At 38.9% G+C, this 15,933-nt stretch overlaps 1 protein-coding gene across 1 annotated transcript in view; it reads right to left on the reverse strand.

The window, feature by feature from the left end:
* Nucleotides 1-15,933, reverse strand: part of LOC144356541 (receptor-type tyrosine-protein phosphatase mu-like) — a 108,634-nt gene that overhangs the window by 42,930 nt on the left and 49,771 nt on the right. Inside the window, exons 13-23 of the mRNA XM_085503309.1 lie at nt 15,454-15,542; nt 14,713-14,920; nt 12,373-12,478; nt 11,595-11,871; nt 11,416-11,458; nt 10,386-10,488; nt 9,626-9,753; nt 2,770-2,882; nt 2,360-2,447; nt 838-914; nt 385-421 (exon numbers count right to left, since the gene is read on the reverse strand). Coding sequence (XP_085359435.1) covers nt 385-421; nt 838-914; nt 2,360-2,447; nt 2,770-2,882; nt 9,626-9,753; nt 10,386-10,488; nt 11,416-11,458; nt 11,595-11,871; nt 12,373-12,478; nt 14,713-14,920; nt 15,454-15,542 — 1,269 coding nt within the window. The remainder of the gene's footprint in view (nt 1-384; nt 422-837; nt 915-2,359; nt 2,448-2,769; nt 2,883-9,625; nt 9,754-10,385; nt 10,489-11,415; nt 11,459-11,594; nt 11,872-12,372; nt 12,479-14,712; nt 14,921-15,453; nt 15,543-15,933) is intronic.

A 15,933-nucleotide genomic window follows, 5' to 3' on the forward strand; every position in this document is an offset into this window, starting at 1 on the left:
TGAGATCTAAGAATGAATTCTGGCGATAAAAACAACTTGTATGTGATGCGAATTGCCCTAACTAAATATATTTGAATTTTTGATAGCTATTCAACATTTGTAGAAACCAGAATAAAATAGGTACGTGTATACAACAGCGATATGGCTGAAACATCATGTTCATTAGTGACATCATCACTCAGCACCCCCTTGAGAAGAAATGCCACCAGGCAAAGAGGTCGGTTGTTGTCTACTTCACAGCCCGTTTCATACGGGATATTTAGGGCATTTCACAGCACATACAAGTTGTTTTTATCGCCAGAATTCATTCATAGATCTCAAATTTCATGTACGGGGTGATAAAAGCCAGACCTCTGCTCCTCTTTAAGACATGAAATATCTTACCCTGTGTTGCAATGTATGCATTCATTCTTCTATAGCCCTATAACATAGTAATACACATGATTAATTCAAAACAATGAATGAAAGTCAGTGTCATACACAGTCATAAATATTAAGCGCATTTGTTCATGCTGAAAAATATTCATCATTTAGCCTAAAAAACTTTTTATTTTCCCTATTTTTGCTGAAGTGAGGATTCAGTGAAAATAAAATACAGTAAATAAACCTTTTTTCAAACATTTTAAGTTTTACTCATCAAAAATCAGTACTAGTACTACTAACTAATAATGTTACAGTAGTGTTTCATCTTATCTGCAGCACTGTATAGAACCTAATTTGGCTTATTCACTGGGAGCTATTTTTTCTCGATTTTATTTTGCCTGATTTACACTGATTTCAAACTAAATTAAACTAAATTTCATTTGAATATAAATTATTCTACGTTATATCACTTACATCTATATAATTGGCATTAATATAGTCTGAGTGTGGATCATCTGGCAGTGGATCTAAAACAACACGCGAATGGTCATCTGAAATTAGAGATAAAATAGAGAGAAACAGTATGAATACAAAACTGACAAGATTAAAACAAATGCCAGCTGAGGCAACACAATATACCAATAAGTGGCTGAAACCAGTTTGGAGTATACACCACTTTAAATATGGCCAAAAACAGGCGAACATGATGAGAAAATTTATTGCTCAGCAGATTGCTCATACCGCTTCGATGCCGGGAAATATGGCATATGATAAAGTACACTAGAACACACATTCAATTTTGAAAAAATTAAACTACGATTTTCAGGTTTCATTCTAGTAATATTTAAACAGTCTCAACGTAGTGACATTCAGAACTAATATCAAACTATAATTGATTTGTGATGAAATTAATATTAATTGAAGTGATAACATTTTTGATTTTTTCATCTTTCATATCAACTAATATAAACATGATGATGCACACCATATAGCATGAATTATGATTAACAAGCCATGCATGGCACAGTCCCCGTTAGTTATCAAATTTAAGATATATAGTTTTGTTTATAGTAATATAGCTGGAATATAACCATGTCAGGAATATGATTTTTTAACATTAAAATGATTGACAATTGTATCAGATCGTCAAAAAAGTACTTGTCCATATTGAGAGATATTGCTCTGGAACAGCATTCAAAATCAGCCATTTTGAATACATGTATATATATAACATGATGTATAACGAATATATAAAATTTGAATATAATCAGTCAAAGCATGTAAAAGATGGCTCTAGAAGCCCAATCATTAAAACAAAATGGCCGCCAGACAGCCATTTTGAATTCGATCTGAAAAATAAATGATGTGCATCAGGAACCTGTAATGTCTAACATATGTACCAAGTTTGAACGAAATCCTTCCATAAATGCTTGATATTTGATGATTTTTTAGCACAAAAATGGCCACCATTTGGCCATTTTGAATAGAATCGTCAAATCAATATATCTGTCTATCTATGACATGATGTATATTGAAAATTTTAAATTTGAACATAATCAGTGAAAACAAGTCAGAGATATGGCACGAGAACCACATTCATTAAAACAAAATGGCCGCCAATCGGCCATTTTGAATCTTATCTGAAAAACAAAATTATTTGCATTAAGGTCCCATGTCTAATGTATATACCAAGTTTGAACAAAATCCATCTTCGAACAGCCGAGAAATGCTTGATTTTGATGATTTTTTAGCACAAAAATGGCCGCCATTCGGCCATCTTGAATCAGATCGTGAAACAAATTGACGTGCATATGTATACTATCATGTATGATGTATGTGTGAAGTGTGATTGTTCCAGGCATTTATATGATACAGGTCCGCGACGCACGCACAGACGCACGCACGCACGCACGGACACAGAGGTCAAAACATAAGTCCCCGTTTTCGGACTGTGTCCGAACGGGGACTAATAAAAGCAGTTTACTGTGTCACTTACAGGATACTATGTTGGTATATCTGTTTTTATTCTGATTTTCAGACTTCTGGCACACTTTATATGGCATTTTTGGACCCTGTGGTAAGGACTATGAAAGAACAGAGATTAAACATGTCAACTGTGAATGGAAGCATAAACATATCAACCTTGTATCACATAGCAGTGGATTCGCCTTGATATTTTTGGTATATGAAGTTATTTTCACTCGTAGATGTATCCACATTTTCAGGAGGGATAGAATGAAAATATAGCATGGACAACTACAGTATTCATGATGTGTATGTGTTGAGCTTGAATATGAATTATGAGGATGTCAGTTTGAGCCCACTTAAATATGCGATGACTACGACTCATAGAAATGTCATATTTTTGTTCTGTTTGAAGTACAAATAAGGAAACAATATTCTCACCTCAAATTCTTCAAGGAATCCTTCAAAAGCGCAAGCTCGTTTCTCTTTTACATACTTTGCCAATTCGCTGATCTTAATACTGTGCGACTCATCAATCTGTGGTTGTTTTAACTCTGGGAGCAACAGAAATGTTTATATTACACATTTTATTAAAAATAAACAGTGATTTTCCCATCACAGAAGGAGCTTTCCCAGTGGCATGCATGAAAACAAGTGCGTATTTTAAAACTAGCGCCGAAGGCGCATATTAGTTTTTATGTTTATATAAGAGATTGCATACTTACCTTTGGTTAATGAAATTTTAATTTCATAAACAAATGGGATAATTGCCAATTATCATATATACTGGTTAAATAAAATCGAAATAACAGTGGATAGCTCCCGTAGGGGGCGTCCTTCCCCTGTCATCTGATTTGCATACTTCCAGATCTTTTTGACCACGATATTGATTCGTAGCTATTTATCTGGGGTGGTTTTGGGTGGAAAGGTAAGTATGCAATCTCTTATATAAACATAAAAACTAATATGCGCCTTCGGCATACTAACCCCTTTGGTTAATGAAATTTTAATTTCATAAACAAATGGGACAGATTACCAGAGAATATCTCTTGGCAGATAAATACTACCCCACCTGATTATGGAATTGAAAAAATTCCATCCCCCTAACTGTATAACTCCCGCTAACTGAATAATTCTTGCAGTTGCGGGAAGTTACATGCCCTATTGTTTCGTTACAACTTGGCCTGTCACTAGGTAGCCTAACGAGTGTAGGCCCTGTGACTCGGCCGCTAGGTCTTTCAGGTAATAAGAGAGAAAAGTGTTGCTAGTTTTCCAGGACCCGGCTGCTAGCACCTGGGCTAAAGAAGCTCCGCTAGCAAATGCCAGTGTATTACCTATGCCTCTTAAGTCATGCATCTTGGCAGTGACTTTGCCTGCCTCTGTGCTCAAATACTTATCACTATAAGCGTGGTAAACTGTCTCTTTTACCCATCTCGCTAACGTGAATTTCGACGCCGCTGAGCTTTGTTTACCTTTTTGGTAACAAACGAACAACGACCTTTGACCCCTTCTGACCCCAGAAGTACGTTTCTTATAATAAGCTAGCGCACGTACCGGACAAAGAATTCTGTCTTGTTTTTCATTGGAAATATTGCTCAGTGCCGGGATAACGATCGGAGTCGCCGTCTCGTGCAGTTTCTGATTTTTTCCTCTGAATTTTACTGACGTCATTAAAATCGCTTTATCGGGATAAAACACCGTAAAATTGTCTTCAAATGACAGAGCGTGTATTTCGCTAACTCGCCTCCCTGAAGCGAGTGCTAGCAGAAAAACAGTCTTTTTCGTCCAGTCCTGTAGTGACGCCAATTCCTTCGGTTCGTATGGGAATTGTCGTAGCGCTTCAAGGACTACTGACAAGCTCCATGCAGGTGCTTTGTACCTCTCAATGGGGCCCGCCTGTGTAATAAAGCCCTTGAACAGATCGGAGATTGTCGGGTCATCCGAAATGTTTTTGCCTAGGCTTAGTTTGAGTACAGAGTTGATCGCCGATTTATAGTTTTCTACTGTCCCCGGTTTCAACTTTTTTTCGTTGATCAAATAAGAAAAAAACTCCGCTACTTGGGGCAAAGAGGGATAGAGTGGATGTATATCCCCTGCAAGACACCAATTACGAAATTTTTCCCAGTGGTATTGATACAATCCATTTGAGGAATCCCTAAGCCCGGCCGTCGTTGTTTGCGACACTTGGCTTGAAAACCCTTGCGCAATTCTAAATTGCTGGATAGTTTCCACACGTGAAGTTGGTACAGCTCCGGGTTGGTTGGTGTCTCGGATGGTCCGTTAGCAGAGACAGCAGTACAGAAACCAAGTCTGAGACGGCCAGTTCGGTGCCACTAGAATCATGTGCGAGTTCTCCGATTGTTCCAGTTTTTGTAACGTTCGGTGGATCAATGGAAATGGTGGGAATGCGTAACTGAACATTCCGCCCCACTCCATCTGAAGTGCGTCCCACGTCAGTGACTGTTTGTCCGGATAACGCGTCACAAAAACGGGACGTTTTTTGTTTTCCGGTGTTGCAAACAGATCTACCTGGGGTTCCCCCCACATGTCGAACACTAGGTTTACTGCCGTCTGTGACAGCTCCCATTCTGTGTCGTCGTAGGGTTTCCCCCGGGATAGCAAGTCCGCTACACCGTTTTGGACTCCCGGTATATGTTTGCACATCAGCTCGACTTTGTTTTGTGCACACCACTTTAGCACTGCTACAGCATGGTCGTTTAACGACTGTGATTTCATTCCCCCTTCCTTGTTGAGGTAAGCTACTACAGTCTGATTGTCGGATCTTATTAACACGGCCCGGTTTTTTAGCGCTTTTTTGAAGGATTGCAGGGAGAACTGCACAGCTAGCATTTCCAGTCGGCTTATGTGAAATTTCCTTTGTTTTTCGTTCCACTGACCGTGTGCAATCCCGTCCATGCAGTGCCCTCCCCAGCCCGTCATGGATGCGTCCGTCACCAATGTTACTGTCAGTTTCGCCTTGTCCATGGGAATCCCCGCCGTGAGGTTCTTGAGGTTGCCCCACCACGGAAGTGATTCCAGAAAGGCCGGTGTGAACAGTACCGGTTTTTCGTATTTTATCCCGTCCTTTGATAGTCGCATTTTTAACTGTGCGTCTAACACTAGGCGTTGGATCGGTCTGGACTGTAGTGCCGCTCTCGGTACTAAGTCCCTCATCGAATGTAACATCCCCACTAGTCGCATTACCTGGCGTAGTGTGGCTTGTTTTTGTTTTAGAAATGATTGTATCATTTTTTGTACATTGTCGATTCTGTGCTGGGCTGGTCGGATCATGCCTTTCTCCACATCCAGTTCCATGCCCAGAAAGACTATTTTCTGCGTCGGTATTAATTCTGATTTTTCCATATTTATCAGAAAACCTAGCTTTAGCAGTAGACTGACAGTCCACTCGGTTGATTGACAAATCAGGTTCCGATTTTGACTTTTTATCAGCCAGCCGAAAGGTAGGACGGTGTACTGATACGTTACACCGTTCACCACGAATCGTAACAAGCGCCTGCTTTCTGTGTGTATTGGTATGTGCAGGTAAGCGTCGGTCAAGTCGAGGGACGTCATCCAGTCCCCTTTTTGAATTGACGCTCTCACTAGTGCCGGAGTTAACATTTTGAACGTTTCTTTCTTCACAATTTTGTTCAACTCCTTTAAATCCAGCACCAGCCTGTACCCACCGTTGGATTTCTTGACGGGAAATAACCTCGAGATGAAAGAATTTTTCGGGTTTTGTACCCGCTGAATTACCTTTTTTTCGAGTAGTATTTCCACGCTTTCTTTCAGTATTGTTGACTGAGTAGAGCCCGGTTTCCCCGAAATACATGTTCTTTTTTCGCATTTCGGTTCTTTTATCAACGGTATTCGATACCCGTGTGTTATTATCGATATCACATACGGATCGTTTATCGTTTCTTTCCACCGGGGAATACATTTCTGCAGACGCAGTGCCACCGGCGTCGGGGGACTCACCAACCCTCGGTCGCTTGTGGCGGTATACATTGACATCGCCGATTTCTCCATTTCGATTTCCCCTGGAGTGAATGCGGCGTTATATCCCCGTTTAACGTCCTTCCCCCCCTTTTTTTCCAACCTGGAGGGGAGTAGGGACTCTGCCTTACGGGTTTCTGTTTTTTCACCGGTCGATGCGTCATTCTCCCTAGGTCCACGCATTCGGCCGGTTGTTTGTTTATACGATCGCCCACCGACCTGAGGTGCGGCCGACCGTGTTTTTGTTGTGCACGATTGAGTTCCCGCCATCCTGGGCACTGAACAAAATCGATTAATGCACGATGTTTTGCACGACTTGGTTCCCGCCGACCTGGGCACTGAACCGAATCGTTTAATGCAAGTGGTATATGTGTAAGGGGATCTGTGGTTTGATTTGTTTGACAAAAATACTCGGAGACTTGAGTAATATTTGACATGTTTAATCGCACCTTGTTTTGATACATTACCGTATTTGCTGACGTATAGTCAGGAAGACTTTTTAATTTTACCAGTCTGTTTCGAGAATTGTTTATTCTGTCGCTGCTGGTCTCCACTTTTTCCTTTTGCCTGATTCGGGTTTGCCTTTGCGTTTCCCTTGGGCTGACCCGTAGTAGCTTGGTTAACTGGCTTCGCCTTGGTCGCGATGCTCTGCTTGTTATTAGCGGCTTGCTTGGCTTTAAAGGCGCCTTCGATCATCACACGGTTAACTTTTGCCGCTGCTTTCTCATCCAACTTAGAATTCACAGCGCTGAGTTTTCCGTCGAATAATTTGGTCCCTCTGAAATCGATCGTCGCCAATTCGTTCTTGATTTCAGTGTTGGCGGCTGTCTTTAGCATAGCGGACCAAACTGCTGCACGGCGAGAGTGTTGAATAGTCGCTCGTAACTGGAGATGACTCTGTATTATGTCAGCGTCGACGACGTTAGTAGCGACCAACAGCGGCTCTAATGTGCTAAACAGTTCATCCTTGGTGATGTTGCCTGTTTTGAATTTCGCTAACTGAATTTGTGTAGTAGTAGTGAAAAATTCTCTATGGCTTAATGCAAGAGAAGTGTCCCAAACGTTGTTTTCCAATCTACATAGCGTTGACTGGGACAGGCAATACGGGATGTAAACTTGTGGTTTGCCGAGTGGATGTTTCGTTATACTTCCTTCGGCGACCATTTCCCGGACGCATGGCTCCAGTTCTGGTGGTTGTACGCCGAGAGGTCGTTCGTGCAGGCTGGCGTCAGTACCGACCGGTGTTTTCCACTCATCAGCGGGCGGTATAACTTTTTGGTAGCGTCTGCTCCAATCGTCCCGGTTAGTCCCCAAGAAGTCGTCCTTGGTGGCTGTAGCGGTTTTCTCGGTAACTTAACGATCCCATTTGCCTCCTCCGATCACGCGTTGTGTTATAGCAGCGCCCTGTGTCAGTCGGGGAGACCATGGTAGCATTGCTGAAGTCGCAAAAGTGTCCTTTTTCGGCAGTGTAGACAAACCGATCGAGAAACGTGGGGCGTCCGCCATCGGTGGAATTGGTAGAGGTAAGATTTTCTTGACCATAACCGCACCTTTCGTGATAGCATCGGAGCGGATTTTGAATTCGGGGTCCTCCTTGTCGGTACCACTCGCTGTTGTGGTTTTCGACGAGCCGGCCTCCCCCGCGTTGCTTGTAGCATCTTCAGTAGAAAAAATCACGCCTGCCTCAGCCAGTGCGTCTTCAACATTTTCTCGCACCACTGTTGTGTAGGATTTTTTTCTTTTCCGCCTGGAGAGCGCTGACACTCCATGCTTTTGGTGGTACCTCTTCGTCTACTGGGTTTTCCAAAACTTTAATTTTTCTGGTCAGTAGATCCACCTTGTTCTGTAAATGAGCTATAACACTTTGCTCATTGTCAGTCTCCTTTGGACGTTTTTGGTTGGGTTCGTCTGCCAATAGTTCGTCCTCAGCGTTGGTAGGTACCGATGAAACCGAAGACTCCTCCAAATGACGTTTTTTGGATTTCTTCTTTCCTGATTTTCCCGTTGACTTGCGTAGGCGGGAATCCCAGTTCCAAGTTTCTATCGGCCAGGCGAAGCAAACACCGCAGTTGATGTGCCCATTACATTTTCTGCCACATGGAATGCAAATACGGTGATCATCGTAAGTGAGCATCGATATATGGCACTCTTCACACTTTCGTCCGAAATTGTTTGAATCCGAAGTGCTGGGATGAACAGTGTTCAACTCTCCGGTATCCATATTTTCCGCCATCTTGAAACTGAAGGCGGGCTTTTGAGTTTCGTTACTAAAACTACAATTTTTTACTCAAGGTGACTAAGTACGAAGTTCTTGATGTCCACAAGAGCTTCCTGACACACTAATAGTTCGGTGGCTGTGTTGATGGGTGGTAACAATGTATTTCCACCGCAAAAACAATGATATTTTGGCAAGCCCAAATTTCAACCGTGAATCAATCTCGTGGTTAAAAATGGAAGTATGCAAATCAGATGACAGGGGAAGGACGCCCCCTACGGGAGCTATCCACTGTTATTTCGATTTTATTTAACCAGTATATATGATAATTGGCAATTATCCAATTCGTTTATGAAATTAAAATTTCATTAACCAAAGGGGTTAGTATGCAATACTCTGTAATAAACTGTAACAGTGTAAATATGGTATGTTTTGAATCCATAGTCACACACCCACATACACATTTATAGAACAAGATTGTTTCGATTGGGGGCGCTGTCACCATGTCTACATATCATTAAAGCATAAAGACTGTGAGGGCGCTCTCATCATGTCAAGCGCGATGAGAACACTAATTAGAACTCCATAGAGGACAATGTTAAAGTTTGGGTGAATTTCTCCAGAAAAATAGGGTTACAAAGATCAAAATATTGTTTTAATTTGTTGAACCACATGTACATAATAGAATTCTGGCCAGTAAAACACAAATTGACCAGCTGAAACTCCGACAAAATGGATGTAAACAAAACACACAGATTTGTAAGTCTAGCTACCTTTAATATTCTCAGAGATGCAGCCAGTTTGGAAGTGTCTAATCGAGAGTTGTCCGGATCCACAGGTCATGCACCGTTACTTGTCAATATACAAAGCTACACACACAAGACTGACAGCTGACGTAACTGAAGTTCACCTTCATACATTGCATTTCTTATAAAACATGGCGAAAAGAAAAACATTGGCAAACAACAACCAAAAGATTACACTGATCGACTAATTGGTAGCATGAGACCCGAAGAGACATAAACAAATACCAGCATTAGAGCTGTTTCAGACCGTGGGGGCGCTGTCACATATGCAAAGACTCACCTTGGAGTTCGTGTGCATCCACAACCAATTTCTTAACATTTTGCCTTCTCTCTTTACTCGGTAAATATATCGGAGGTCTTCCATTCTCAACAACTGGTGGCTGAGCCTTCTTTGCTCTTCTTTGACACCTGTCAATAGTGAAAAATTAGCACTGGTGTTTTGCTGTGATACTAGTATCTTCAGCAGAGTATTTTAGCAATATTGGGTCACACTATGGACTACACTGTAAGGGTTATATACTAGTCATATTGAGCACTACACACGCAATCTTATTTATGGGGTACAAGTATGCTAACAATTTTGAGGTTTACATTAGCAACCTTGAAAGCTGCGCTGGCAATCTTGTTGGCGATACAAGCAATCTGTTATTAAACATAAGAGGAATGTAGAATTGGACCTCTTCCCTTCTCACTTGGTCTCAGAATGCTTATTCTCTGGGGCGGACATCTTCACCACATGGCAACCATCACGGTGAAAACAAAGGCCAAAAACTCTCAGAAAACGGTACTTTAGGATGGTTATTGAGACTCCCTTGAACAGTGTAACAAGATTACCCCTGCGTGTGTAACGCATATAAATTTGATTGTTCAGGATTACTTCAAAGTTGAGTTCCTGTTCTTTTCTCGAATTTTCCCCGGCAGCGCATGCAGAGCTCATAGAAATACATGGTACAGTGGTGCGCGTCTTAGCAATGTGGAAGGTTTTGTGACACAGCTCCGCCCACGAGGATAAGAATAATACAGGAATAAGCAAATCTTACCAGACAACACAAAGGACTGTGACAACTCCTGCCAGTATGACCAGTAATACACCAACCACCGCAGCTAAGATGACTGGTTGGATACTTTCACTCTGACCATCCACTAAACACAAAACAATGTAAGAATGCAACATGAAACTCTGGGTTACAAGCGACCTAACATTAAAATAGCTCTGCTGTCTTTTCAGAAATCGACTTTCTCAAAACAATGTTGATAATGTTTTATACAATATTAGCTATTTGCACATGTTTATTGTTGATACATGTACACATGGTGATTGTTGTTATCATCTTGTTACAAACAATACTGTGTATCAAATATAAATCAAAAATAGAATTTTTTTTTATTAAAAAGGGCAAAAATATTCACAAAAATGAGATATTTGAAGATATTGTCACAAAATGATCAAATTTGACCGAGATCCATCTAAGGTACCCACCTACATACCAAGTATCATAACAATTGAGCTGTTAGTTTCCAAGAAGCCAAAAATGACAAAAATATCCCATGGTCAAGAATAAGTATTATATAAACAGCTCCACTCTGTCATCTACATGTATGTTGACAGCGAAGCTAACAAAGTATGAAGCTAACATTAGGGTAGATACAGGGAAAAAATGTGTTAAAAAATAATCAGTGATTATGAAAATCAGTTAAAGTTACTCAGTATGCTATCAACTTAGACCCTCATCGGAAAGCTTAGATATAAGTGGATATTATAACGCATATGCCATACCAATGTTTGTCTAAAGGACTACCTGAACCTGACTTTCCCCTGTGGCTACCATAGGTTGTTGACAGCATCCAAATCGCATTAGACATCTGGAGCTGTGGACAGTGGTGTAGCCACCGACTGAAAGCTTCCCACCAAGGTAAGTTTAAATATAAACAACTAAACCTGAGCAAAGTAATACATATTATTCTTTCCCATGTGTTAAATGTGGCCAACCAACATGATTTCCAGGTCAATGAACCAAGAAACTGTGCTCAGGGTATCACTGTTTTATTTTTTAATGAGATTAGATGTACCTGTAAAACTGACAGGATCTGTTGTGAATACAGCTTCCGTCTCCTGCAAATCAAAACAATAGAAAATGCAAATAAACACAAACAATTCACACCAATGATTCAAATGAAATCATTGCTACACACTTCAATTGAATTGAATAACGTATCTAAGGATGCAACTAAACATACTTATATCTTACCAGCTCTGTTTCTGAAATCATTCCAAAGAAGACTTCATACGTTGACCCAGGTACCAAAGGTGCATTGTAATATTCATTGTACAATTCACCATTGCCGATGACAAACTCCCTCGGTAATGCGTTTGAGTCAAACCCGGCTGTGACATAATGCTCTGTACCTAGCTGTTGAGCACTGTCATAGTCCACAAGTTGCCAACTATCTTCATCCAATATGGAGTAATCATCTCGTTTCCGTCTTTTAGCTTCTTTTACAGTCCGTAACACCACTTTATAAGAACTGTATATAAAGATTTCTAATGTTTTGAATGATACTACAACAAAGTTATTAGGAGATTATTGCAACTTTGCAAAAAGAAAGTATAGCAAAAGTACATTGTTTTGACCAAATACCAGAGTATCGCTGAAAATTGACAATATACTGCAAAGTTACAGAGATACGGTTGTATTATAACAGACACAAATAATTGTATTATGTAGTTCCTGTGAGTTATCAAGCTGGTTGCACAAAAAAATCTCTATTTGCAGACAGAAGACCAATTCTGCCAGATATCTGCTAAAAGTTACTGACATAAAAAGTAGCACAAAATTCTATGAAATGGCAGAAATGCTTGATTTTGACAAATTCTTAGCCCAAGAAATGCCATCATTTGTCATCTTAAAATAAGATCACCAAGCAAATAGACGTGGATTTAAATGTGATCGATGCAGGCATGTCTGAGATACAGGTGAAAAAACTTGCACATGCAAACATGCACAGTGAGTTGAAATTCCTCCATACCTGATTGGTGCATCCTGGCTTTTAATTGGTTCTAATAATACCAGCTGAGTGGTTAGTGTGTTCGAATCGAGGAGCACTGGTAGTCTGATATCAGATGGCAAAGGCACTGTATGCAAAAAGAACAAACTCTAAATCATGCATGAGAATAAACCATAACAAAATAATCATGTTTTTTTTTTTTACACAATAATTTGCAAGTTCTTTGATAAGAATAGATACAGTCAATTTCAGACCAGTTTAAAATTGTGGAAAATGCTGCAATAAAAGGGTTTACATGTACATATCATTGTATTTATTCTGAAACCAACATGGTAGCTGGTATTGCAGCACAGAGAACAGTGTTAATGTCAAATTTCTTGGGTTGCATTTGTGAAAAGCAGATGAGGGGCTTGCTTCATCAGACAGTGTGACTGAAAATTCCAATACAGATGTGTTTTCTGAATGATGAAGGTATGTCTACGGTCAAAATAATTCATATTAAAGCAATTGTATTTTAAAACAAGCAGCCTATCGGCTGAGATAGCTCCGCTGTTAGCAAGGCACATTTCAATTAAAGAACTGAAGACATCATTAGAAAATGAACAATATGAATAGTATCAAAGCAATCGGACTTACAGTTTTTAACAAGAAGTCGAAAATATCACTTTTTACCAAAAATTACAAAAATATTCACCAAAATAAATTAATTAGAGAATTGAAGATATCATCACAAAATGAACAAATCTGAGAGAGGTCCACATGTAGTACCTATATATGTAATATCAAAGCAATCGGACTTGCGGTTTTTAACAAGAAGTCGAAAATATCAGTTTTTACCAAAAATGACAAAAATATTCACCAAAATTAGAGAATTGAAGATATCATCACGAAATAAACAAATCTGAGAGAGGTCCACATGTAGTACCTATATATGTAGTATCAAAGCAATTGGACTTGCGGTTTTTAACAAGAAGTCGAAAATATCACTTTTCACCAAAAAATGACAAAAATATTCACCAAAATTAGAGAATTAAAGATATCATTACAAAATGAACAAATCTGAGAGAGGTCCACATGTAGTACCTATATATGTAATATCAAAGCATTTGCACTTGCGGTTTTTAACAAGAAGTCGAAAATATCAGTTTTTACCAAAAATGACAAAAATATTCACCAAAATTAGAGAATTAAAGATATCATTACAAAATGAACAAATCTGAGAGAGGTCCACATGTAGTACCTATATATGTAATATCAAAGCATTTGCACTTGCGGTTTTTAACAAGAAGTCGAAAATATCAGTTTTTACCAAAAATGACAAAAATATTCACCAAAATTAGAGAATTGAAGATATCATCACGAAATAAACAAATCTGAGAGAGGTCCACATGTAGTACCTATATATGTAGTATCAAAGCAATTGCACTTGCGGTTTTTAACAAGAAGTCGAAAATATCAGTTTTTACCAAAAATGACAAAAATATTCACCAAAATTAGAGAATTAAAGATATCATTACAAAATGAACAAATCTGACAGAGGTCCACATGTAGTACCTATATATGTAATATCAAAGCATTTGCACTTGCGGTTTTTAACAAGAAGTTGAAAATATCAGTTTTTACCGAAAATGACAAAAATATTCACCAAAATTAGAGAATTAAAGATATCATTACAAAATGAACAAATCTGAAAGAGGTCCACATGTAGTACCTATATATGTAATATCAAAGCATTTGCACTTGCGGTTTTTAACAAGAAGTCGAAAATATCAGTTTTTACCAAAAATGACAAAAATATTCACCAAAATTAGAGAATTGAAGATATCATCACGAAATGAACAAATCTGAGAGAGGTCCACATGTAGTACCTATATATGTAGTATCAAAGCAATTGGACTTGCGGTTTTTAACAGGAAGTCGAAAATATCAGTTTTTACCAAAAATGACAAAAATATTCACCAAAATTAAAGAATTAAAGATATCATTACAAAATTAACAAATCTGAGAGAGGTCCATATGTAGTACCTATAGATGTAATATCAAAGCAATTGCACTTGCGGTTTTTAACAAGAAGTCGAAAATATCAGTTTTTACCAAAAATGACAAAAATATTCACCAAAATTAGAGAATTAAAGATATCAACATGAAATGAACAAACCTAAGAGAGGTCTACCCAAGGTACATATACACCAAGTATCAAAGCATTTAGGCTTGTAGTTTTCAAGAAGAAGTCGAAAAAGTAAAACATTGACACGGACGACGGACGACGACGGACGACGACGACGACGGACAATCACTCATATGATAAGCTCCGCTCGACAAAGTCGACAGCGGAGCTAAAAATTAACAATTTGAACCTACCTTTTATCTTTGTCATGAACCGGAATGGCTTAGACAAAGAACCAGGGCCATCAGTGAAATATGGCTGCACTTGGATTTCATATTCACTTCCAGATTTTAACTGTGATGCTGTCACTTCAGTTTTCCCAGTGGAATACTCAAATGGAGTCACAGTGGATGTACTCGTGTACAAATCATCGTACGGCCTGTTAACCAGCGAGACTGTAATCTGTGAAAATAGAGACCAGACATTCTATACAATTCAATCTTAAAAAAACTAATATTAAAACTCAACATGAGAAGTGATTTGGATTTGATCTTTGTGATACAAGATGTAAAATGATAGATGTATACTACAAAAGACAGTGTCAATACTAATTTCAAAAACTCTAATGACATTCAGAAAATGTTACTTATTATAATCGATATGGTCCAAAAATAACTACCGTACTATAAATGCAAATTATTCACTGGGTTTTAATTTCACTATTTTTGCTGAGAAGTAAAATCCGCTAAAATTAAATCTATGTGAACATGTAAAATAACAATAAAACTCATTTTGTTCTTGTCAAATTCATGAAATTAAAACACAGTGAATATGCTCAAAACATCAAAATAGTGAAATTAAATGTCAGTGAAAATAAATGGTTTTACAGTATTTAATTCTCAGCAGATGCATTAATTCATTTGAAAAACAAAATCTAAAACTTGTTGCTGAAGCATTATGTGTGTAGCATCTCACATGACATAGTGTGCTCTTACCATGTAGCTTAAAATATCATGGTAGGGTTGCTTCTTCCACTCTATCGTTAAAGATCTTTGTGTTCGGTCTTTCAGTCTCACCTGCAAGTCTGATACACAGGAAGTAAAGATGAAATGAAATGAATATGATGAGTGGTATAATAATGCTTGCCACGCACCAGAGCGATTGTGGGTTCAACAGGTTGGCACCTGAGAATGTGGGTTCAACTCTTGTGGTCAGCTGTGGTATAGCAGTTAGTATGTCTGCCCTGTATAAAATAGATTATGTGTTCAACTCTTGTGGTCAGCTGTGGCATAGTAGTTAGTATGTCTGCCCTGTATAAAATAGATTATTTGTTCAACTCTTGTGGTCAGCTGTGGCATAGTAGTTAGTATGTCTGCCCTGTATAAAATAGATTATGTGTTCAACTCTTGTGGTCAGCTGTGGCATAGTGGTTAGTATGTCTGCCCTGTATAAAATAGATTATGTGTTCAACTCTT

The sequence above is a fragment of the Saccoglossus kowalevskii genome, chromosome 9 (assembly GCF_978046115.1).
Source record: "Saccoglossus kowalevskii chromosome 9, keSacKowa6.1, whole genome shotgun sequence".
NCBI classification, from domain to species: Eukaryota; Metazoa; Hemichordata; class Enteropneusta; family Harrimaniidae; genus Saccoglossus; species Saccoglossus kowalevskii.